This window comes from Python bivittatus, unplaced genomic scaffold (genome assembly GCF_059951505.1).
Source record: "Python bivittatus isolate LINGU-HERP-01145 unplaced genomic scaffold, Pbiv_v1 ctg000080_np1212, whole genome shotgun sequence".
NCBI lineage: Eukaryota > Metazoa > Chordata > Lepidosauria > Squamata > Pythonidae > Python > Python bivittatus.
In genome coordinates this window covers 2,306,373-2,333,348 of record NW_028277035.1, presented here as the reverse complement: position 1 = coordinate 2,333,348, position 26,976 = coordinate 2,306,373, and the positions used below count along the sequence as shown (strand labels likewise).

The 26,976-nt window shown below is 40.5% G+C and overlaps 1 protein-coding gene across 1 annotated transcript in view; it reads right to left on the bottom strand.

The window, feature by feature from the left end:
- Positions 1-18,752, bottom strand: part of LOC103054299 (unconventional myosin-XVB-like) — a 67,299-nt gene extending 48,547 nt beyond the window's left edge. Inside the window, exons 1-8 of the mRNA XM_088133336.1 lie at positions 18,645-18,752; positions 16,626-16,700; positions 10,618-10,675; positions 5,868-5,998; positions 5,405-5,500; positions 2,524-2,759; positions 2,254-2,432; positions 80-152 (exon numbers count right to left, since the gene is read on the bottom strand). Of these exons, the coding sequence (XP_087989462.1) occupies positions 80-152; positions 2,254-2,432; positions 2,524-2,759; positions 5,405-5,500; positions 5,868-5,998; positions 10,618-10,675; positions 16,626-16,628 (776 nt within the window). The 5' untranslated portion in view covers positions 16,629-16,700; positions 18,645-18,752. The remainder of the gene's footprint in view (positions 1-79; positions 153-2,253; positions 2,433-2,523; positions 2,760-5,404; positions 5,501-5,867; positions 5,999-10,617; positions 10,676-16,625; positions 16,701-18,644) is intronic.
- Positions 18,753-26,976: the final 8,224 nt, after the last annotated feature.

Here is a 26,976-nt window from a genome sequence, read left to right as displayed (position 1 = left end):
TGGTGGATATCTAAAAAAGAACCTAACTCAGTTTTTTTAAAAAAGAGGCAAATCCCAATTTCTTTTGCCTTTAGATTACCTTGAGCTCAAGATCCAGCCTGCATATTGCTCTCCTGTGGTCCAAGACTCTACCTCTGCTGAAATTCTCTCCTCTAAACCAGAGAAAGAGAAAGACAGAGTTTAAAGAGAATGATGAATATGTAGGGAATAGGAATATGTAGGGAATAGGAAACACTGACAGGGCAAGCTACTGTATAGAAACAGAGAGCAAACCCCCCTCCCTCCTGTGACTGAAGAGGTTACCTAGTCAGATAACGAAACGTCTGCAAGAAAACAGCCAAGCTCAGAGAACCCCAAGAACTCCACAGTTCAACCCTGAGCTACGTATAGTCTCTTCTACTGGTAATTATGAATATGACCTATAGGAAAATCTTGCTATATAGTGTGTGCCAGCCAGCCATGCTTCTTTCCTGTTCCCCCCACCCCCAGGAATATATTGTTCTGTATATATTTTTAATTCTGCAAAGTTGGATTCTTCTGGACACCTCTCTTGGGGGTGTGCAGGGTGCCATTCTGATAACTGAAATGACTTTGCCAAAAGTGAAGGGGCATGCCAGTTGCAGTGTGAGCAGTTCTCCATAGGGACAATGTTAGACTGACAGCTTGATGTTATAGATTTACTCAGAAATACTGTAAGCTCTACTTAGGAGCTTGCACACCACCATTGTTTTTACTCCCTAAATCCTCAGAAACAATTTAAAAACAACCTGTGGTTGTATTCAGTGCTGCCAGCTTCAAAATGCAGAGAATACCCCATTAGTGAATTGATCAGTAGGAAGACCCTCCTATTGATTAGCCCTCCCATGGATCAATACGAAGGCACAAAAAGGACATTCAACTAATGCCCTGCTCCCTTTCACAGTCTTAGTTCACGTTGTGTCCTATGTTTGGCAGTTTGTAAAACAGGCAGAGCAGTAGCTGGGAGAGAGGAACAGCAAAGCCACCAGGGCACCATCTTTCTGTTTGGTGTAAAAGATCTGTGAAATGCTAGCTTGACACTCTGGTAACTGAACCTGTACAGCAGAAGGGAAGTGAGCCTTGGAACTGAGAAGAGGCAAAAGATCCCATCAATGGGAAAATACCCACAAAAGGGTCACATCACCCTGGGCACAGAGAGAACTGCTCCTGCCTGTGCTCCTGCACTCTGAAGATGCCGGTCACAGGTGCTGGCGAAACGTTAGGAAACAAAACTTCAAGAACACGGCCACACAGCCCGGAAGACCCACACCAGCCAATGGGAAAATAGTCTACTCCCAAGCTCCACATAGCACTAATGCTGCTAATGGAAAACTGGATTAACTGTAATTTTGAATGCAGCATGGCAGAGCCAGAAAGAGAGCCGGTTTAGCCTAGTGGTTAAGGCTCCAGGCTAGAAGCCGGGAAACTGTGAGTTCTAGTCCCGCCTTAGGCATGAAAAACCGGCTGGGTGACTTTGGGCCAGTCACTCCCTCTCAACCCACGATGTCAGGCTTGGCCGACAAGCTGGTTGGTTAATTCCTGTTGCAACCAATGGATCAACATTTGGTTGATCTGAAAAAGTGGACCTTGCACCTATGGGAAAATGCTAGGAAGGAAAAAAAAATGGCTGAACCAGAAACCAAGCAGCTCAGCTGCCAGACAGAGGCAATGTGGAAGCAACGCAGTTGTCAACTCCAGCTGATACTTGAACTAACAAGTAGTCAGCCAGATTCTGGGATATAGCTCTGATGCTTTTATTGCAGATGCTAGAGAAACTCTTCATAACACAGAAAACCAGCTACAACTAACTGTAAGGCTCAAGACCTACATATAGCAGACCGAGGTTCAAATCTTATGTCTCTTTCTCCTGCCTATATATCATAGAGGACCGAGAGCCACTTGTTTCATGGTGGTACACGTGGGTGACTCCTGTGCTCTGTTATTGTAATGGCCCAGTCTGTTCTTTGCCCCTTGGTTTCTGACTTTGCCCACTGTAGCCCTCATGCTAGCATTGGGCTAGATATTAACACACACGGTGGGGCAGGAAACCCTTGTCTCTATGTAGACTCAAAGGGAAATAATGGATGTTTGTTGCACTAGCAGTCTTTCCAGTCAGACGAAAAGCTTTGGAACAGAGAGCTTTACTGCACTCCACAAGCAGTTCCACAGTCCACCCTACAGTCATTAAAACGCTACTCCCACAAACATGAAGCTGAATAGGAAAGCAACTATCACCTTTATAAGTGCAGACCTCCAGCACCATCTTGCCTTTCCTCTGGTTTGCAGTCCACTCCAGGCGGGTGGGGGGGAAACTGCGGGACAACTCTGAGTAGCTCTCTGTCTGCTTCATGGATGTCAAGAGTTTGCGCTGGCACATTCCATTGTAGCCCTCCAGACCATGATCTGACACAAACCTAAATCCCAGCAAGGTGAAAGACTTCAGCGACTACTCCTACTATTTCAATGCAGCCCAAAACCCAAGGGGGAAGAAGCCCCGCTTCTTACTTCAGCAGAGGCTTCTCCAGAGCAGGTGAAGGCATGAAGGCACTCAGGAGAGTAGCCATCAATACCCAGCCTTGTTGGCATTGTTCCAGATCTGAGTTCTTCCACAGCTGGGTGGCCACCTGGCTCAGAAGCTCATCGCGCAGGGGGTGGCTGGCTAGCCCCCGGCTTGCTATGTAGTTTCCTAGAAGCTGTTCATGGAATCCCTGCAAATCCCTGTCATGGATGAATCGCAGAATCTGCAGGAAAAGGAGGGGATGTACAATAAAAACAAGTCACATTGCTGTCAGATATAGATGGAAAAATCACAGTAGCCTCATCTCTGACCCTTTCTTACCATTCTTGTAAGAAGTCAGGGCTAGGTAATCCACTGGGCACAATGGGCAGAGGGCCTGGGACCCCTCCAAATTCAAGTAAAGTTTTAGCACCCCCCATTTATTTTATATAAACTATTATTACATTATGGAACCTATACATTGGATAGAATGCAAGCACAGAATCAATTTATAGATCTATCTCGAGAGACCATAATTATAAAAATGTCCAGGGGATACAAAAACTTCAGTCTTTCCTGAAAATATAATCCTTCCTCTCCATCACTAAACCGGAACTGGAGATGTCAGGAACTGAAACTATCAAAGTTCTATTATGATAGCTTTCCAGTCACACCTTACCCACACAAAAGTTGTCTGAGCCTTTATGCACAATTCTAAACACAATTTAAATGTCAGATCACAATCCTGTGGTCTCTGGACAAAAAGGATTCTAGATAGTAGGGAGGAAATTGTGAAAACAGATGAGAGGCAAAAGTTTATTGGGAATAACCAGAGAAGTTGCATAGGCTGGAAGAAACTGGATCTTTTTTTCAAAATTGCTCTCTCCACTCCCTCTGTCCCATTCTTTTCACCAATGCTGCACTAAGCAGTTGGAGGAAGGGAAGATTGGCAAGCAGCCATTTTGCCACCCCGAGTAAGTGTGTATGTGAGAAGATGTCTTACTAAAGATATGCCCATTCTTCCATCTGACCTCTGAAACTGTTCCTGAATGGAGAAGATGGGGCTCAGACACTTGTATCCAGTTTAGGCACAAGCACAATCCTTTCTTTGTATTCTCAGTTGCTGAAAACTTCTTTTTCTGAATTTCACCATAAGCCATTCAAATACAAATCCTAGTGTTTGAATAAATTATTGTGGAATCCTAAATTGTCTAGAATTAGTCTTAGCAACTGACAGTTCCCATCTGAAAATAAGCTCAAATAAGGATAGTTTTCCTTCCTTCTTTTCCACCATCTATCTAGAAGACTTTTGGCCAGGTCTGGTCATCCAGGGTCAGGGTGAATTTCCATCCTTGGAAGCTACGTAGAAATCCTTCTGCTGGATGAAATTAACAACAGGAAAAGAACAGAACCAGAAGAACAGAACACGTCTTTACTTGCTCAATGACCAGCAAATTTAAGAGAACAATGACAGAGTAAAACAAAATGATAGAATAATATACACATAATATTATTACATTCACTCCTCTATAACAATATTAATACATTAATTACCCAAGTAATAAGTTTAAAAACTAAAAACTATGATTTTGAGTAAATATCTCCTAGCAACTTATTAAGTAAGAAATATTGATCCAAAAGTGATATTAAAAGTAAAAATTATTTAATTATAATTAATTAATTATAAATTAACAGTAGGAGTAAAAGCCTGAGAAAGCTGTGAAGTTCCTGGAAGCCCCCTCTAACCTGAACTGGTAAAGGATCCTCAAGAGCCTTCATAAGTTTAGCTTGCTAAATCTGTGTTTTCATTTATTTTTAAAAAATAAAACTAAACATTTCTGGCTTTTTTGTTGGATTATTTAAAACTTGTACTGGATTTAAACTGGATTTGATTTCCTCCTTTGGTCAAACCAGGGAAGTCGTTTTTCCCATGGGCCAGACAGATGGGCTAACACAGTCGCATGGTTGTTACAGAGCTTGAAAGGAAGTGCTGGAAAAGGGGCGGAGCTTTCTCCTTTGGTGTAAACCATAAACATGGAGTCCCATATATTCAAGTGGAGGGTTAAGTAACACATTTACTTCTGAAAGATGTCATTTTAAAAAATTGGAGTTGGTGGTATAGAGTCCTATTTGTCATACATTACAGAACTTTAAAAAGCTAGGATAAACATACTGGTCCATGAAAACAAAAAGTTAAATCCCTAGTTTGGGTAATACATTTAAAGGGAATAGCCAAATGCCATCAGGTGAAAGGCATGGGACTGGGAAAGAAATGAGGCCAGATGTCTCTGCTATGAGATTTGCAGTTTGCATTTTGTTTGAAAGTAAAGATTGCAGACTGAATGAACGTCCCCCAACAGATGTTGTGTTAGATTACACCTATCATCATAAGCCAAAACAGAAAATAAGACAAAAGGCTAATTTCTCATTTTGAAAACATGAAAGCAGCCGTAACTCAGGTTTCTTTCTTGCTATGGCAAAGGTCATAGGCTATGTTTGCACAAAACACTGGAGTTGGAGTTGCAACTGGTTGGGTTTTCATGATGCCCTGGACCACAAATGAACCAACAGTTTCGGTTCAGTTTGTGTTGTGCAAACCAAAAACAAAAGAGGGTTAATTGTGTAAACCATGTGGCTATGTCATGTGAACACAATTTAAACTTTCTGATTAGGAAGAACACACAAGTAAAAGGGAAATATGACAGCTGATGGGAAACGTTAAGTGCTGCTAGGGCTTTTTTTTTTTTTTTAGCACTAGCCAAAATGAGAATGACACCCCACCATGAACAATAATACACCTCTCAAGACCCCTTTAAATTTCTGAAAAATAAAACATTGCCTATTTCTAGCTGGGCCTGCTGGTTGAGCTGCTTATTCATTTCTTCTTACCAGCTTGTTGAGCTGTAGAGCATTTTGTCTGTGCTCAGGGCGGAGTTGGGTCAAAGGCTCTTGCAGGGGCTGCCCAAGGGCAGGGAAACTCACATCCTACGAAGGACAAAAGACAGACATGTGGAGGGAGTGTGGCACTACCGGCATTTAGGTCACAAAAGAAATTGTCACGTACGTCCATTTTAGCGCTAGCATTTGTTGACAGGTGGCACGCGTGGACGAAAGGACCTTTTAAATATGTGTAATGGCAGCCACAGCCAAGGGAAAGGGAAGGAGTTTAGATGCCCAGTAGGCTGGGAGGTAAGATGAAGGGGAAAATGCTATGGCTCACCTTGCTCACAGGACACACCTTCTCCGTCCAACTAATTGATCTTTAGATGTTGGACAAGAAGCAGGAAAAGGGGGCAAAGAAATAGTTCTGGTCATATTCTGGGGAAGTCATATTCTGACTCCATAGTCTTACCTGGAAGTGAGTTCTCACGAAGGTGGAGAAGGGAAAGTTGCTGATGTCAGGAGGAAGAGAGAAAGTAGCCTTTGCTTTGACTTCTGGAAGGGAAACCTCAGTGACTTGATTACTCTGAGCATGTTTGTGATCTAAAACAGATGGAAAAGAAACTAGGTCAGAGGTCTTCCCCGTGTGATAAGTGGGTGTAAGTTAACCCATGAAGTGAAGAGGTATTTTCAGTTCAGGGATATGGCCATGCATTTTTCCGGGCAGCAATGCAACATGAATCTCCTATAAAGCTCGCTGCAATGACCAATCCTTGCATGTATGAACATAGCATGTTGCAGTCAACAGGCTCTGAGAATGAGATTAGCTTTCCTAACCTGGGGACCCTCTTCAGATCTGTGGACTTCAATTCCCAGAATTCTTTAGCAGCACGGCCATTGCAGAGAATTTAGGGAGTGGAAATCCACCCATATAAAGCATATCTGGTTAAGAAAGGCAAGTAAAGTTATGTTACGCTGACTACGTGACATTTCCAAATTCCTGTTGGGTTGTCAAAATATTATCTGGCTGAGCTAAAATTCTTACTGGCTGCGTCCTGCTCATTCTTGTCAGTGTTACAATTTTACTTAGTAGTGGGACATGCTCATAGATGCTAATAATTATTTCAGAGGACTTTTCTTTCAGCCAAGGTACGTTGTCCACTGACTCTGACTACAGAATCTTTTCCCCCGAGTCCAGCAGCCACTGAAGCCCAAATTATAGGGGGTTTGTAGGTGGCTGCTGCAAAATATGAAGAGGCTGTTCAACACAGTCAATGGTATTTTTGTGAGCAAGGCCTCCGTGTGATTACTGTGATTTTTACTATTTCACTGCAACTTGCAGGTTGGGGAAGAATTGCAGTGATGTGGTGAATAATACTTCAGTTCCATGGAGAGAAAGATGTTTCCTATAAAAATGTTGGATGTTTACAGCTATGACTTTAAGACATTGCTGCTGCTTTTCCGTTTTCGTTGTTTGTGGATCTGCAATCTAGTCTTACTATTTAAAAACTCAAAAAAACAACAACCCTGCAATGTTGGCCAATGGGAGGGCATAGGAAACGTTAGTCAGCTGGCCCTCTGTCTCTGTTTTTACTCTTCCCTCACATGTCCTTTTTGCAGTGGGAGGGGGGCAACTAATCATAGTGCAGGAGAACAGTAAAACTACTCCTCAGAGCAATAGGAAAGGGGGTGGGGGGAGATGCCACAGCTCCTTGGCTTCAGGTGGGAACTCTAAGCAGCAAGGAGACAGGATGAGGCAAGACTGCCTCCCAGTGGAATACCACCACCATATATCTCCAGAGGAAATGTGCAAAACTGTCTTTGGACCACTTCCTCTGGAGCAGAAACTGAGCTGAGCTAGTCAGTTGCCAGATCCTCTTAATCATTATAAAAGGAAAGGTCCTGTTAAAGGACCCATTGCTCTCAATTTTTCTTCCTTCCCCCCTTTAATGCTTCCCAGGGCAAAGGAAATGATTGTATCAAAGAATTATCCCTAGAGGACAATGCTTGAGATATTATCTGCAAGAAGTCTGATGTTTGCTTCATAGACCTTTTCCTCAGTTCAGAATCAGTGTGGAATGGAGGTAATCTTTTGTTCATGCCTATTCATGCACACAGTCCAACATGAGAATGAAAAACCAAGTGCCCCTTCTGGGGTTGTCTTTACATGACCTATGTGCATATACGTGTCTTAATATGCATAATATTAAGAAGAGCAAGCAGCAAATCCAGGTGTAATTTCAGCATTAGAAATAAAATATGAGGCTTCTTTTGAAAAAGTTAACATTTCCTTTAAGTCAAGCTTACCTCCCAGTGCCTATATTAACATATTCATACAGTTTTAGCAGCAATACATGAGCAGTTTGTTATCACTTCCTTCTATGATGTTTTTCAACATCCCAGTCTAGCCTTATTTTTTTTTATCTGCACTCAGTCGTTACCGACTCTGCAGTGACTGCTTTTGGACAAGTCCTTTGCAGTTTTCAAGGCAAGGTGGTTCGGAAGTGGTTTGCCATGGCCTTCTTCCTAGAGCAGAGCCCACCTGGCGAGCGCAGGAGGCGGGGTTTCCGTTGCTTCGCGCCCTTTTCGCGCTTACCGGCAACTGCTCCCGGCTCCTTTTGCAAGGTGCCGCCAGTATTCTTCCTCCCACCAGAGTGAGAGTACCCATTTATCTACTCACGTAAGTTTTTGAACTGTTGGGTTGACAAGAGCTGGGGGAGGAAGCAGGAGCTCACTCTGCTGCGGGAAGGCTGGGCTCGAGCCGCTGAAGTGTCGACCATTTCTGTAGCCCTGGAATTCTCTCATGGTCCCACCCCCACTTTGTTGCTAGTTTCCAAGCCCAAACAAGGTGGTCCAAGTGCTGATGCATTTATTTATTTTTTCAGATTTTTTTTTTAATCCCACCTTTATTATTTTTGTAAATAACTCTAGGCAGTGAACATACCTAGTACTCCTTCCTCCTCCTGTTTTCCCCACAACAACAACTCTGTGAGGTGAGTTGGGCTGAGAGAGAGGGACTGGCCCAAAGCCACCCGGCCACCTTTCCTGCCTAAGGCAGGACTAGAACTCACCGTCTCCTGGTTTCCAGCCTGGTGCCTTCACCACTGGACCAAACTGGCTCTCTAGTACATACTGAGACTTTGGGTATTAACTAACTGCTGAAAGCCAAATATCTTTAGTCTGTGGAATCTGAATGTAAAATAAACTGTTTCAAAAGAACAGGTGCTGTGTTAGACAAACCATCACTGTACGCATATTGCCATCGGGTCAGGCTTGACTTTTGGTGTGATAACTTTATGGACAAATGCTCACCATCCTAACCTGTCTCTAGGTCCAATTCATAGTTCCTCCAAAGACATTCCAATGATCTCCTTGACATCCTATCTGTTGTTCTCCTGATTCCATCTACTTTGCCATGCATAATAATTTTTTCTAGAGATCTGCTGGCAACACATGACCAATATTGGTGAATTTCTGCTTGTTGATCCCAAAAGTATCTACAGTATTCTTTTTTTGAGGTGAATATGTGTAGCTCAGGGTTCAATTGTGGGGTCACCAGCAATCATCCCCAGCAATCACCACCCAGATAACCAAAGGTTACCACCAGGCACACAATCAAGCAGCAAACACATGCCAATTAAAGAACTACCAGAGGAGCAAAACAAACCCCCCACCCCCACCAGCACTGGCAAGGCAGACCACAGCACATAAATAGAGAGCAAACCCCATCCCACTTTAGCACTGAAGATGTTACCTAGCCGGTAATGAAACGTTTGCAAGAAAAGAACCAAGCTCAGAGAACCCCAAGGACCCCACTTTCTTTTTTTGGTCCAGAATGGATTGATCATTCTCCTTGCAATCCATGGTACTCTTAGTAATAATCTCCACATTCACAAACTGAAGATGTCTATTTTCTTTATCTCATCCTTTCTCAGTGTAGAGATTTCACAGCCATGAGCCACACATTATTACCAGAAATATCTTTGTTTTAGTTATTCCAGTCTCACTGAGATATCCTTCATGCCCTTGTCTAAGTTTGTCATTGTCTTCTTCTATAGGATTAAGTTCCTTCTTATTTCTCTAGGAAGCCATCCTTCTTTATTTATTCTCGAACAAAGAAAACAAAACTACCTATCACCTTAACACCTTCACCATCAACTGTAGTTTCACCAAGCATGCTGACTGACATTAACTTTGTCTTCTTAATATTTAACATATTCCTAGAAATATAAATACACAAAAATTATTCCAAATGACAAAAAAGAGCTGTTTCCAAGATAGTCTTTTAATGTTCATTAAGGCTCTTTATTGTGGTAATTTTATGCAGCATAAATAGAGATGACTGAAAGGGGGCAAGAGAACCATGCTGGATGAAGACATGGAAAGAACTGAAAGGGAAGAGAAGTTAGGGAGCCACGTGTTTAAAAATAAAAATGAAGGATGCCTCCTTCATACCAAATTGGGGAAGAGATGATTCCTTATGGACTTTTTAAAGCTGACAAGTGTTTATTTTGGGAATTTTATGAGTTATCAAACACATGTTGGGATCATCCTTTAGTCTTCAGGTCATAGTTTTGTCTGATTTCTTCCCTTAACTTGGATAAGCTATATAGCTAGAAAGGCTGGGAACTGAAGCACATTTTAAAAAATATGCTGATGTTTTGTATCACTTTTCCCCCATAGGTTCCGATACTGTATATCCTTGATTTTTGCAATCACATCCATGTTCTTTCCTTCCACTTCTCTGCTATTCTAAATGTTCTCGTTGTGAGCATGTAAACAAGTGTTTTGCACACCTATATGTACATTTAATTTTTTTAAAAAATGATTTAAAATCAGAATTCCAAAACTCTGAAACACAAAATGTGCTCTTTGCTCCTCTTTACCTATCTTTTTGTCTTTCCTCATCAAAGTCGAGCAGAAGGAACATCTGTCTGTTTGTGAGTGAATAGACATACATCTTGGGGTATTATCACATTCAGTTCAAACTTTAATCCCTTTTTCTGAATTTCAAATTTTAAACACAAAGTCATATTATCAAATTAAAAAACCTCACTTTGATCTGAGGCATTCAGAAAATATTCAAGCAGTTGGAGAAAAGCAGGAAAATATTCAGTGACAAAAATCTAATTTTTTAGGTGATCTTTAGGTTTATTTTAAACCTGTTCTCTGGAACTGAACTGAAAACATTCATGTAGTTCAGGGACACCGTCTTAACTTACCCTGAGCCAAGCGGAGGACAGCTGCAAGTTCAGCAGGAATTTCCAGCCGTCGGACATCCTAAGGAAAAGAAACAGCAACTGAATGAGCAACAAAGGGCACTTTTTTTTTAGATCTATTTATTTATTTATTTATTTATTTATTTAATTAATTAATTAATTAATCTAACTTATCCCCGCCCATCTCCCCCCCCCACAATGGGGGACTCTGGGCAGCTTACAACAGATTAAAACAATAAATAAATACATAGTTAAAATTTATAAAAAAAACAATCTCGCCTTTCTTATTTTTATAAGTAACTCAAGGCGGCGAACATACCTAATACTCCTTCCTCCTCCTGTTTTCCCCACAACAACAACCCTGTGAGGTGGGTTGGGCCGAGAGAGGGACTGGCCCAAAGCCACCTGGCCGGCTTTCGTGCCTCAGGCGGGGCCAGAACTCTCAGGCTGCTGGATTCTAGGCCAGCCCCTTCACCACCACACCAACCTGGCTCTCAATTTCTTCCTCTCTCCTTCCAATATCTTAAAAATAATTATAAATTCTTATTATGGTTGGTCGCACAGTCAGCCAGATGTTTAGTCTGGATTTGGATTTTTATCCACCTATCAAGTCCTTCCCAAGGACTGGGATAGGCAGATGTTGTTGTTTGATGCTGTTAAAGGCACTGTCGCAGGATGTAAGCTGTTCCAAGTAATTACTGTTGTTGTTGTTGTTGATGTTATTGTTATTCTGCTCTGGGTCACATGACCAGGAAAGGGGGCAGCAGAATGGAGCAGTCAGCAGCACTCCAAGCTGCCGGGGTGCATTGGGGGCGTTTTAATATTTATTTATTAGGTTTTTATCCCACCTTTATTATTTTTTATAAATAACTCAAGGCGGTGAACATACCTAATACTCCTTCCTCCTCCTGTTTTCCCCACAACAACAACCCTGTGAGGTGGGTTGGGCCGAGAGAGAGACTGGCCCAAAGCCACCCGGCCGGCTTTCGTGCCTCAGGCGGGGCCGGAACTCTCAGGCTGCTGGATTCCAGGCCAGCCCCTTCACCACCACACCAACCTGGCTCTCAGGGTAAGTTGGTTTAATTCCTTTCCTCATCTAAAATGCAGTTTATCTGAATACTGCAGAATACTGAAACCCTCGCTTTCATAATTATATATAAATAAATCATAAATCAGATTTAAGGGAAAACTATTGACAATAATAAAATAAATAAATAAACCGGGCAATATGAGAAACATATCATGCTGCCATGATATATAGAATTGTATATAACGCTCTAAGGAAAGAGGGAAAAAAGGCACCTGTCTTATGAGATGCTAAAGAGTCTATTTTTGCAGGTTGCCAGACATCCCCAAGAAAGGACCTTGTTGAGCTTTAGGCACTTCTAAGAACTGTTATTACTTGGTTCCTTACTGCATTTCCCATATATTTTTGGATTCATGGCCCATAAAGCTTTTCTTAGATATTTAAATTCATTTAAAAAAAAAACAAGCTATGATATTGACTGTTGCAACATTCAGTGTCATATGAGCTGTTGCGAGAACAAATTCCTATTATAATCCAGCCTACAGGTCAAATGATCACCTCTGATTTGAAGCAGTATAACAGGGTTAGATCTGGGCTACCTCCAACACTTGTTATGTTATGTTATGTTATGTTATGTTATGTTATGTTATGTTATGTTATGTTATGTTATGTTATGTTATGTTAGTGTGTATGTGTGTAATGATTAATGAGGTTTAACATATTTGCAACCAGTTAAACTGGGTCATGATCAGCAGACTCACAGAGGCAAAGCTAGGGCTTTTGCAGTCTTTCAAAGCTTAAATGGCTAAACCTACATTCTCCCAAGTAGGGAACAGCATGGTTTTAGCCACAGAAGCCTGTCCCCTTTGCCGATGAAGAGAGGCTCGCAAAAGCAATAGCTAAATCCATGCTGCCCTTTTGTGGCTCTGTACAGGGGAGTGCAAATTAAGCCACTGTCACAACTCTGGACTGCTCAATTCTCTGGCACTTTCTTGTTTAGCAGTGTGGAACAGCCAGAGTAGAGCCCAAGATCAGGTCAAGCCTGGTCAAACCAGGGTGTGAGGGAATCCTACAATTAATTCCTTAATTACAATGCTAGACGTGCTTCTATGAACACTTCCCATTGTCCCTGCTACCGTTCCTGGGACTGGAAGAGCTTCTAGCTGGAGAGGCTCCCAGAGCTCCCAGTTAAAGGTACTGTGCAGCTTCGCTTCCGCAATGGAAAGGAAAGATGGGGTAAACAATGGGAAAACCCAGAAAGGATGCAAACAGCAAATGATGCCTTCTAAACCCTTCCCTTGCTCTTGTAAAGAGAGACGATGACTGCCCAATTAAAGCTCACTTGTGTGCCTCTGCCTAAAGCAGTTTGTCTTCCTGTTAAATACTAAAGGCATTACAAATCTGTTCATAAATCAGATCAGGGTACAATGTCTGATACGCAGGATAGCAGAGAGCATGTGACTTCATAATGTTACCACCATAAAGCTGTAAAATACATTCCATTTCCATTTCCTTGTGGCTATAACTGCTAAGAGAGCCAGCCTGGTGCAGTGGTGAAGGCACCAGGCTACAAATCGGGAGACGGTGAGTTCTAGTCCTGCCTTAGGCACAGAGCCAACTGGTGACCTTGGGCCAGTCCCTCTCTCTCTCAGCCCTAGGAAGCAGGCCAGGGCAAACCATGTTCTGCCAAGAAAACTGCCAGGGACTAAAACTGACTCAAAGGCATGCACACACCCATACATTGCTAATAATTGCCCAAAGGAAGGATATCTTACTGCATCAGTTCAACACAGCACATGCTGGAATAGTACAAGTAGCTGTTTTGAGCAGCCCATCACAATGGCAACCCAACCCCCTTAATTAGGAGCAACCTAAGATTTTAGTATTCGATAATGACTGGGGCAAAGGCTTCTGCGGTTGAGCAGTGGGTACATGTCTTAACTGCATCTCAGCCTCCGTGAAATAGAAAAAGACAATAATGTGATATTCAGTCTATAGGCACATTACATTTGTTCTCTTTTTCGGAGGGAATCAGAAGGCAACAAAGTTTCAAGCAGTGTAAAATGGAAGTGCACCTTTGCATGCTCGCCTCAGTAGCTGTCACAGTGACTGTATTTTTGAACTCACTGCATTAAACTAGTAAATTATTCATGCAGAAATTAATGAGGAATGGGTTATTTTTCTGTACATTATTACCACTCCATTATAGCATTCTAAATTTGTTAATTTCTGCCTGTTTGGGCTTAAAAAATAACTTACAGAGCTTAGTTCCATAATGTAAATGAATGTTTTCTGGTCTGTAGGGTTTGTTTATTATTTGTAATAATCTCTGTTTATTATTACAGAAGATTTATTTGATACCCTCATCATAGACCGTGGGTGACTCGCAATCATAAAAACGGAAACCACAACTTTTCCTACTAGGTATAATCTCAGAAAAGATCAAGAAGAAATATCATAATTTAATGGGATATATGCTTACCCAGCGAGAATAAAGTTTGTTCAACACTGGAAGAAAAATACAAACCTGGCAATATCTGATTGGAAACTTAAACTTGGAGAATACAGAGCAATGGCAAAACTAACAGGACACTTACACAATAGAAGTTTAACTAAATTCAAGCAAGAAGGGTTCCCATACATACAATATATCATGCAGCATGGTAAATATAACCACTTACAATCTGGCTTTTAAGGGCACCTGAATGTCCTCAAATATCACAAATTAGTAAATGTATAAAAAAAGGGGGAGTCAGAAAACAATAGTTCTTATTCTTATTATTTTCCTTTTCCTTTTTTTTCTTTTTAGGTATTTTAACTTTTGTTAAATTTGCTTTCTCTATCTTTTTTCCCTTTTTATCTTTATAAAGTAACAATATAATGGAGATTTTAATATTAAGTAATTAGCTTAAGATCGAAACCATTATCATATAACCAATACTTTGATGTGAGTTGCAGCGGTTCTGTTTTTAATGTTATATTTAACTTTGGATGAAAAAGGCCAAATAATTTTATGCTTGTAATATTGACATCCTAAATTGTAATTAAAATTGATATAATTTTTTCTTTCATTTCTTTATTTTCAATACTTTAAGTTATCTAAATAATAGAATGTTAATAATCTCTAATCATATCATGTAAACACCACAATGTATTAAGATTCATAACAATATAATAAAAAGGGGAAATTTTAAAAAATCATAAAAAGGAAAAGCTAAATAAAAATCACAAAAACATCAATGTACATTTTACAACACAACCAGATCAAATACACAGCAGCTGCCATAACCACATCCTATGCTCCAAAAGTCTGGTAAAAGAGGATCATCTTAATCTCTTTCCTGAAAGTTAGCAAAGAAGCCTTCTTGACCTTGGGGTAAGTTATTCCATAGTAACCAGGCCAGCTACTGAAAAGATCTGTTTCTGGACCTCAATCACCTGACCTTCCAGGCGGAAAAACTCCTCAGCATACCTTCCTGGAACTGAACCCCCACAACTGGCAGACTATTCAGAGCACTATGTCCCCTAGATAAGAAGGGCTCCAGAATCATCACCAACACATTCAATTGTACTCTGAAATAGCCTGGCAAATAATGCAGTATCCTTAAAACAAGAGTTGTTTTGCTGAAACAGTTCTCACTCATCAGCAAGTATGTAGTTGCATTCTGCAATAATTACAGTTTTTTGAATAGTCTTCAAGGGCAGCCCCAAGGAGAGCACACTGCAGTAATTCAGGTATAGGGTGATCAGAGCACAAACAACTGTCGTCAAACATCTTTCTCCCAAAACAGCTAAATTTGTTAATGCTAGGTTACATGGATATTTGGACAAATCATGCAAGGATGTCTTGTCCAATACAGAACCAAGCCACTCAGAGGTGTCTGCAGTGAAAGGGGGCAACCATGGCTTGAAGCCCTGGCTCTTTCTATGCATGTTGATATCATATGCATGTACAAAGGAGCAGGGCTTCAAAATATCCCACCAGTTGGATCCCCCCCCCCCCGCCTTGCAGAAGCATCTGAATCCACTTGATTAAATTAGTAAATTACTCATGCAAAAACTAATGAGGAATGGGATATTTTTCTGTATACTGTAACAATGTAAACATATATTTATTTCTGTCTGTTTTGATTTAAACAATAACCTACAGAGCTTAAGACCAAAAACTGGTTGTTACAATTGTGATAAGAGTTTTCCACAAGAACATTTAACTTGCAAGAAATTCTTACAATTCAGATTTCAGTATTTTGGCTACTCTTCAAAGTTACTTAAGAGAGTAGAAGGAAGTGAATAAAATATCTTGGAAGTGGACTACAAGCTCAACCTAAGGCTTTGCAAAGTCGAAAAGACAATCCAGGGCCTGCAAGACCATCTTTCCCTGAGGGTATCTGCCATTCCACCAGATCGGATAGAGTAGGCATGCTCCAGGTCCCTTCCCTTAAATGTTGCCATCTAGTGGGACCTAGGAAGCATTCCTTTTCCGTGGCAGCCCCTGCCCTGTGGAATACCCTTCCCCCAGAGATCTGGCAGACCCCCACCCAGCTTGCCTTCTAGAAGAACTTGAAGAACTGGTTCTTCCCTTAAGTGCTGGGATTGGGTGAAGTCAGAGCTGGAAGTTAGTGGTGTTGGCTTCATTGAAGAAGATTGGTTATGGTGCCAGGTTTTTGTTTCTGTTCTTGTTTTTTGCTTGTATTGTTTTATGATGTTTGGTTTTATATAACTGTTGTGAGCCACCTAGAGTTGTGTTTTTGATGGGCAGCCATACTAGTCAAATAAATAAATAAATAAATAAATAAATAAATAAATAAATAAATATCTCTGTGTACTAAATACCATCATACGTGGAAGTTGGAAATACACACACAGGCACACACACAGAGTTCCCATTTCCATGCATGATCTGGCAATGCCCAATAATAAATGTTTGTGTGTAGAGTACTGAGTGTTGCCAGATGACATCCCGTACTTTATCAACTTAACTTACCATTTCCAGACACTTCCTGCTGTCCTCAGTACCTTTGATCAGTGACTGGTTTCTCTGCTTTCTGTCCTCACACCTCTGGAACCAGGATAGGAAAAAAAAAATTCAACTATGCATGGTGTGTTACCCAAGACCAAGCTAGACTCTTTCAAAAAGAAATCTCAGCATTATGACAAAGAGAACGGAATTCTTTGCTCCTTATAAATTATACAGATTTATACTGCACCATATAGAGTACATTTACTCCAACTTCCATCTTATTTGAAGGGGCAATTGAAAAAGTAAATAAACTGAACTTATGGAAAGCTATGTTTTCGCTCTTCTCTCACCTCTGGCTTGTCTTCCAAACAATCTTTTACTTTCACAATTAGCAGTGTCTGCACTCTACCTTAGCATTGTTGTAATAATGCTATATGCATACATTCACCACCATTATTCACAGAATTTTAATCAAAATACAAATACATGTTTATAGCAACATCTTTATTCATTAAAAGTGCATATGCAGTTTAAAAAAGAATTGGTTTTCTACCTCAAGGACTGTGCAGAGGAAAACTACGACAAGAATGTGAGATACCATTAACTAGGATGGGTGGGCATAGGTCATATCCTTGAGTTGACCTTGGATGCAGGAGGGGTGAACCCATGGTCCTACAGATGAGTTGCTGAATTCTAACTTCAAACAGCCCCATCATCATGGCCATGGGACTGTGGTCCCAAGAACAATTCAGTCCAATGCATTCTAATCCTTGTCATCAAAGTAAAGCTAGCCTGGAACACTATTGTATATAATTCCTCTGTTTTATGGTGTTTCTGTAAACTAGGTCTCAACTGCAGTGTTTTACTCCTCCTTCCCATAATTAGATCATTCAGATTAGGGCTGAACATGATTTTAAAATGATTTGGAATATTAAAGTGATTCTTAAAGTAGCCATTCCTTTGTTCAGGTTCATGTAGAAGCCTCAAAAAAGTTATGGTTGCTTAAATTAGTAACAGGGAGGTGCTGTGCTTGGATGAGATCCAAAACCCTTTTTCCAAATCCTTTTCAAAGGATGTACATCCCTACTGCAGATGTCATTAGCAAAGTTTATCTCCTGAACAATCAAAGCATTTTTCAAGATTATGTATAGGCTACAAATGCTGGGCCTGGGGGCGGGGGCACGATCCTTACGGTAGATCCTATTAAGTCACAGTTCATTGAGTCCTTAAGCCTACCTTAAGGGCATATAAATTGTATACCTTTAATTGGTGGCCCTGTGTTTTCCAGACTTTTTGATACACAACCATCAAGGTATACAACAGAATGTATATAGCTTGGAAGGTTGGATTTGCATACCACCATTCTGATCCACAAGTATTCCTTGCACAGTTGCTACAAAGTGCTGATTGCCCCATATCATTAATTTGCCTAATTTTTAGGAGAGATTTTTACTGTTAAATCACCTGCACATTTTCTAAGAATAAAATGTGTGCTAAAACGTTTCTTGCTAACACAACAACTATCTACCCAGTTGATTTACAAATTACAGCCTTAAAAATTATTGTCCATCAAAGCTAGCATTTTGTCTCCTACAATGTCTAGAATATGATATTCCTGGAAGTTTTAAATGCTCAAAGTAGAAATAAATCTATATATGTCTGTCTGTCTACCTACCTACCTACCTACCTACCTACCTACCTACCTACCTACCTACATACATACATACATACGCACACAAAATACTTTGTTCATTAAATCCCAGGCTCTGGTTATTAACTAGTAACTGAATTAACATAATACTGTAAATGTTATGTATAGTTGCAACTACCAATTATACTGGCTCGAAAAGGTATTCATCTCATCTTTCTCCCCTATTGTTCAAGCCCCTGAAGGGGATGACTGAAAATGTTTTTGCTAGTTCTGGAAGAGACACATCCTGCTTCTTTCTCCTCCAAAGACTGACCAATTGGACTACAGTAATCAGCTCTTCCCTGGCTTTGTCTTTTCTGTCTGTAAACCAAGTGCTCCACAAAGGTACTCACCAGTTTTGCTGTCAAGTGATATATTGGGTGTTTTTTCTCTTCTTCCCCACAGCCCAGGGTTTGGGTGCCAGTTACCAGCTCAACTAGCTGCTGGGGTCTGGGGCTGGCTAAGACTAAAAGAGTCTAAAGTCCATCCAACGCAGTATCGACAGGAGGAAAACGAAGAGGGAGGACCTGCAACTCTAACACTGAACTTTGAGACCTTTTATTGTTGTAATTTTTCCATAAGATCTCTGCATTTGTACACTAAATACAGAGGGCAAGGATGGTGAACTAAAGGCATAGCTCCGCTTTGTTCCTAGCAGAGAACAACAGGAGCCATTCAGAGGGGGAAGAACAGATGCAGAATACACACTTAGGCTAGGAACTGGCTCTGAAGTTCCAATATATAACAAGCTGTACCTGCAGTGGCCATTTTCCTGGTACCTTCTCAGGTAGTTTTTGGGTTTTATCTAATTGTACTTATTGATCAGCAGCAGAACAGACTCTTCCTTCTCCCTGCCTTCCCCGATTTACTTTGGAGAGTGGGGGTCCCTGAACAGATTGCTCAAGGGATTCATGGAGGAAGACAAACAGAAACCTTGAAGGAAACTTCACTCACATAATATTAGATGTAATTTAATGCCATATCTTTGGGCTATACAATAATACCTGAGGATATCAGTAGGTTCTTAGCCAGGTTTAAAAAAAATACATTAAATTTGTACAGTGCCTGACTCCCAGCAATGCTTATTGAAGGAAATGGTCTCAAGTGGAAAAGGGGAATAATTATTGGGTTCTTAGGCTAACTTTGCACTTCATTTAGCACACAACATCCCAAGAAGCCTATCTGGTAAAGTGTTCCAGTATAAGGTTCCAAGGATGTTGTTTTATAACCGTAACATCCCCACCCCAAAAATGATTCAAGTACAGATTGTTTATGTACAAATAAAGATGATGGTGAAGAAGAAATCTATATTACAGATTTCTAAAATGCATTAGATGCTAATAACCATATTCATGTTCACCATTGTTTTGCTGATAAGCCCATGTTATTTTGGACCATCCTCATACACAACTTGGGATTTTTCACCATCAGAATGCTAATGATACAGATAGTGACACATTCTGGCAACATCTGCGGGGGTGGGAAAGAGTGATTACTTTATCTACTATATTCCTCATTATACTCCCCCTGAATAATTGTCTTCCCATTCACAGCAATTTTTTTTAGTGTTTCCTTATATTAAAGGAGCTTCTTGTGGGGAAGAAAATAAATGTAGCATATATGTACCCTTTTTCCTCCCTGTCTTTTGGACATGAACCAGGATCAGACCCAGCTCCTCTCTTTGCCTAATCCTATCAGACCCAAATTGACCCTCCCTGCCCCCTTTGCAAATGGCAAATCCTGTTGCAATCCCATCTAAGCCAAGAATAGAAGCCTCCTCACCAGCTCACAGTACAGCCCAAGGGCAGCCTTAACAAAAGAACTGCAGCACAGTGAAACCCCAGCAGTCAGTCCTCAATCAGGGACATTCCCCTGATTACCTTAAGGTTCCATCTCCTTAACAGTGGGCTTCCCCAGCTCAGCTGCCCCCCTGAAAGGGCTGCTCCATCTAACCTCATGGAAATAATCTCATGGAAAAGGAGAAGGACTTGCTTAACTTTCCCAAAAGCTGTCAACAAATCAGATCTCTAGGATTTCCCACCCTGCAGCCCTCAAATTTCTGTAAAAATCTTTGCTTTCCTATTGTTCAGGGTTTCTCTTTCATGTAAAGTTGGGACCCAACGCTTGTTAAATAAATGTTTGGTTATTTCTCCTCAGTGTGGTTCTCTTTCCACAACACTTTTTGCTTGTAATAATGTGGCACATCAGGAAGAGGGTTATATTAAATCTTCCTCTCTCATTGTCAATAACTTTATTACCTTGTAGTGCCTCATTGTGTGAACCAGTGGCCCAGAAACAAGTATGGCCACCCCAAACTGTAGCAGAGTTTTCTTCAATCTTTGGTATCGTTTTCTGAAGGTTACAAAGAAAGAGTAAAATTAGAAAACAAGAGGTAAGTGTGGGACTGTGAAACCTCTGTTGGGTAAAACTGCTATAACCCACTGGTGTCAGTAAACCTACCAGTTGACACCAAAAGTAAATGGAATTTAAGTTTTCCTTGAATATTAGAAGTATTATATGAGCTCTGCCCGCTTGATCATTGTTTTCTGACCTTGCCAGATGACCTCGGAAGTGAGCCTGGATCACTGTGATCTTCTGCCTGAAGACCTGGAACTGCCGACGGTTGATGAGGCCCCGGAGATTGCGCTGGAGGGTGACAATGGCCCAGGTCAGCTTTTGGTTTCGCTGCCTCTCTAGCATTTGCCGTGCCTTTTCTTTCAAGAACACCTGAAAAAAATCCCAAAGCACGGACAACAGAAGAAATGGGAGGCTACCTGACACATACAGGTACTAGGAAGCTTCACACCCTCACTGCCTTATTTGTCTAAAACAAGCAGAAAAGGGGAAGGGGAAAAAGTTGTTCACTTAATTTTTTAAATCTTTATTTCACTCATGAAGAACAGCGACTTAGGGTATCAGTATACTTCCTGTATTCATGTCCAAGGCATCCATTGCTTTGCATTTTACCAACTTGATAAATGGCTCACCTTGGTCATCAACAACAGTAAAAGAAATAGAACCCAATAAAACAATAAAAAGATATTTATAACCATTACACAGCCAGTAGCCAGCAAGCACAGAAAACTCCCTGTTGAACTAAGATTTTTTTATCAGCAGTCTAAGAGCCAAAGTAAGTGAGGCAGTAAGGTTTTGAACAGCTGTCTGGTCCCACAACTATGTATTTCCACACACAGTATGTAAAAAATATTCTTAAGAATAGGAGAAAGTGGATGCCACTGTGCCAGGGAGCAGAATGGGAATTAAACTGTGGCCATAGGACCTGGGAAACTCTTTTTGATAGAAAGTAGCATACTAATGTATGACCATAAGGCTCATTCTCAATTCTGGCAGTAGGTAAGGGCGTACCAATTCAGGACAAGCCTGTGAAAGAAATACCCGTATTTGAGCTTTCAAAAGCCAGACAGTAGGCAAGCACTTAGACAACCCACCTTGGTGACTCCAATTTGATAGAGCCCTGAGATATCTCCCACCACCTGGGAAAGCACAGCAGCACAGCCATCTCTCTTCTGCAAGCAGCTGGGACCTTGGCCAGCCAAGACTCCATACCTGAGACATACAGAGGAGGGCAATGCTCATGTCCCAAACTGCTCCAGTCCCGCGATATATATTCAGAGAAAGGACATACATCCCAGTGCTTCAGAGGCAAGTTCCAATGGAGCGGTATTCTGCAGACATTGCAAATATTTCATTGCTATTTTGACACTATGGGCAATGACCATTTTCCTGGTTTGACAGGATTGCATTTCAAGTGGAGACAGAGGGCCATAACCAGCTAGCAGATCTATTCATGAGCATAAAGTCTGCCTATCAGTTCAACCATAGACAAGGCAACTCACTACTAAATACATCTACTGTTTATTTTGATGTGTGAACTGCACAACAAGAAGCAGTACCATGAGGGGCCAAGGAAAGACAGCATTCTCCTGCTGCCTCTCTTGACGTTGGTTGTTTCCTGAGTCTCCCTGCTCTACAGAGAAGAAACCCTGCTGATTAGAATACAAATTGATCTGCACATTGTATAAAGGCAGCCAACACGGATGTGCTATGCATCCTATCCTTCCCATAACAGACCCCCTGGACCCTGGAATCATACAGACAAACCCTGCTGGAACTAAGATTAGCTGACCTACTGAGGATCACACAATATGCCAAGTCTGTATAGGTTTAATCTTTTAAAAATGTCCTGTAGCACAGTATATTCTAGAAACTTAGCCAGTGTGGTTAGTTTATGGCTCAGTCTGTTATGCTACCTTGACAAGCTGAATATGTTACACAAATGCAGCCTTCATGCATGACCATTATATTTTGGAGTAAGTTAGCTCTTAAAACCCATTTGATACTAGCTTTGTGCCTATTCAAATGTCATGTATGCTTAAGTCAGTCACTGTTTTCTCCCCTTTCCTGTAATATGATTAATATACTAATGTTATTGCATCTTAAATGGGGTTTTATTGGTATGCATTTGCTTTAGGACAGCAACAACTTTAGCATCATAAGCAGCAGCTCTTGCTTCTCCTCTACCATCATCAGGAACCTACTTTGCTTCTAGGACTGTGTAGGAGTTCCACCTACCTCGGCATGAAGACCTTTGAAAGGGTAGGTGAGGCATTTAATCCAAGCTCCCTTGGGGAAAGTCACTTTAGAGGTGGAACAAGAGTACAGTAAAGGTTATATTATATTTTGTATTGCTGTTGTCAGCCCTTTGAGGTAATCCAGACAAAGAAACCACAACCATGACTACTAACACTACCTTTATTGTAAGGTTACAGTAACAGAATCTTGCAAGTCTGAAAGCACATCTCTCCCTCCTTTGCCTTTACTTTCCAAGGAACTAGGGAGGGTCCCTTCTGAGACACTTTCCACCTCCCCATTCCTCCTGTGGACTGAAATGTCTCTTATCTGACCATTGCCCTGGCTGCGGCTCTTCTTCCTCCTGCCACTCAAGGATATTCCCCAGACCATTACAGCTGTTTATTTTACATGTCTGAGAGAATCCTACAATAATATCCTGGAGAGGGGTAAGAGGGGCTCCAATTACGGTAATTAAAAGTAGAGGGAAGGACTTCATTTGCAGGAGTAACTTGTCAGGTAACAAGAAGTGCCCCCTTCCAGGTTGTTTTCTTGCCTAGAAGACTCTAATGGCCATTCTGACTGATTCTCTGCCAGGCAGGTGCTGCTGCTAAATGTCAGGGGAATGAACAACAAGATCTCTGTCTTATGTTGGGTACTCAGGGCAGGCTGCAGATTCTACTAGTGTACTGCCCATCTGCTTCCCTGCCTGAACTGGCAAAGGTAGTCTTGAATTTTGCAGCAGAAGGAATGCCTTTTTGGGGCTAGGCGAAGACGTTTTAGTCTCCCAGGCTGCTTAATAAGATGCTAAGGTGACTGTGATGACTTAGACTTTTTTATTGTTGTTTTTACCCTTTATTCTGATTTATTATTTCATTGCTTTTTGTTTATTTTATTTTGTATATTTTATTTTGTATATTTTATTCTAATGCGTTACACAATATTTTTAACTGCACTGAATTTTACTAGAAGTCCAACATTTTTTAAACAGAAGTAGAACACAAACACTTTAAATAAATTATTATGTGTTGATACAGGAAAGAGAAGGAACATCTTTACCTAGTTAGGAAATGGTGGAATGAGATGCGGATAGGATAGCCCCCTTTCCTGATACAAACGGCTTCTAAAATCCCCAAATGCCTTAACTGACAAGCCACGTATTCCGTATCAAAGGTGTTTGGCACCTGGGATCAAAGAGCAAAAGAAGAATGGAACAAAGACAGAAAGGACGGCTGAGAAGGATCAGTACATTAATAGCTACCCGCTCTGCATCTACAAAGTGCGGTTGTTAGAATTTATAAAATAAAATACCAGCCAACTACTTAAACAATAATGTTTGGAACAGAATCTATTCCAAAAGGCCACGGTATACTGAAAAAAGGAATTGTTTTTAAATGAAAGGAATATTTCACAATGTCATGGAACTAGGTTATGTTCTTCTTCATGCATCTTACTTATCCATATCCCATGTTCAAGGCAGCAGGGACCAAGCCATCTGCTCTCCTAGGCAACTGGCTTACCCCTGTGTACCGTGGTTGGTCAGGAAGCAGACGCTGTTTGAGCCCTTACAGTTGTGACAAGACTGGGAGACTGCTGCTTCCTGCCATTTCCACTATTATGGTGCTATATATGTATATATATTAATGGCTATATTATTATTATTATTATTATTATTATTATTATTATTATTATTATTCACAATAATGTGAAATCCCACTGCCAGTTCTTTAGCTGGTGTAGGCCTTCATTCACATCGAGTTCTTCCCTAGAACCTAGGATGTCATAATGTATTGGCATCCAAGCAGTGTGGCCTTTTGTAATTGACAGACGGAAATTTTGTCAATGTGCAGATTTTCTAAGTGCTGTCCAAGGCTTTTTGGTATGGCACTCAGTGTGCTGATTATTTAGATTTAAATAATAATTAAATCTAATTAATCTAAATTCCCTCCCTTTGTGTAGCAGCTGGTAGGGAAAGAATAATTTTTAAAAATGCCTAGAAAAGTCCTTTCTGTGGAGGGGATAATTAATCCTTTTGTAAGTCATTCACCTCCTATAACTGAGCAGGAGGGCCTACTTTAGTCTGAACAGGGGTGTTTACAGTAAAACTAACTCCCCTCTGGGTTAGCTGCTAGCTTAACTGAGCTGCAGTGTTCACATGACACACTAACTTTCCCAAGTAAACATAATCTTTAATTTAACCCATCTCACTGTGGTAACGGTTGAACTTCAATATTTTCTTACTTCTCTCTTGCTAACAGCATTCAGAAAACACACTTAATTACTTTTTGCTGGATGAATGAGATGTGGATATTTGAGGTGGAAGGATGGTATAAACTTCTGAGTAATCAAAATGGTTTGTCTGTTACCCTCTAAATAAATATAATTTGATGCAGCAGCTGAGTCCTGCTACAAACACTAGCTGACATTCTCAGTTGTTCTTGGTTGCTGCTTGTTAAAAGTAAGTTTCTAGCTTTGTTTAAGAAAGAAAAACTCAAATTCTCAGGTGCAAATCTTCCTCAGCTTTGACAAATGGCTCTTCATAAATGAAATAGTGCTGCTGTTTCTTCCTATTTTTCCAACTTTCATTTCTTTGTTTCTTGTCACAAATGTTCAATTCAATTCTTTGGAAGTGATCGACAACCACCTCAGTTACAGTTCTGGAAAGAGAATGACTTTCTTACCTTTTTGGAATTAGGTTTGATGCACTGAACAAAGAAAACATGGCTCCTGTAAGGTATATAGGGAAAAAAAGTGAAACGCTGAAAAATGAAATCACTATTTTCTGACCTGACAGGCCAAATTTAGGAGAGCTGTTATAAAGATGGAGAAAAAAAATATTGTTAAAATAGATGCAGACTGACTTTTGAATTTACTCTGACTCAGTAACAAAGTACAACTAAAATTGTTGTTTCATTGCTATGAATTAATGTTGAAGAGTGTATTTCACATTGTGTTGGTATTAAAAAGATATTGGTTATTGTTGGTTACTGTAGCTATTAACAGACTTTAAAAAAAAAAGTCATTAGTGAATAGAATGAGATGGAAGGCTGTAGGCAATCTTTAAGTCACTACTGATCATGCCAAGTATAGGAAATTAGTTTCCAGTTAGCTACACTGGATAGGGAAAGTCATAGGAATTAGAACTCGCCTTTGTTTATTTTAAAATTAAGTCTCCTCCAAGTTGGGTTTTATTCCTGTTGACATCACAGACAGATATATATGTGGGTTGGGGCAACATTATGGCTATAGCTGAAAACAACAAATTGCACCTGTATCTTCAGAATTACCTCACAATGTATTTGTGACTAGATCCTCTTTCTGCTATTGCGTACCATTTTAATCTATCCTCACACATTCCAAACATAGATATGGTAATATAGGCACAGGAAATGGCAGCTATATAACTATATTTCCTTACCTCTCTAATTTAGTAATGAGATCTTGTAAGGATTGCTGGAATCTAGACACTAATGTAGATGCTTGATGCTTTAGCCTTTGGACTCTACTATGTGACTCTCTCTGGTTGATTTGCTGTTCCCTGACATTCTGGAAAAGGCTGGACACCAGCTTCAGAGAACACAGGAAAAGAATCAAAGCCCCACTCATCACCAAAATAACCACAGAATATTGACTTGAAAAGTCAGCAAAAAGAAGAGCCCATTCCTTTTATGCTCCATTCACCCAAGACCTGAAAGAGGCATGCTTTGAACTTCAGTAAGCAAACACATTGGCATCTAGAAGAGAATGGATGCTTTTTACACGAGGAGTGTATAAAGCATTATGTCATGGAGTGCTGTAGAAGTTGTATACCCCCAAAATAGGCCATGTCAACAAGAGAGCAGACTGCTCCAAGATTCAAATATTCCATGAAAGGATGTTTTTCATACACACACACCCCATTATATCTAGTTCCACAATTCTACTGCATCCTATGAGTGAATGTTTGGTCATATAATGTCTGTACAATAGGCAGAACCTGGAAGGCATTTATATAATGCATTCATTATAAAGTCAGCCTAAACATGCATAAATATATGCTATAGAAAGTACATGTGACTGGTTAGGTGATTATTCTATTGATCTAAAGAGGAATGT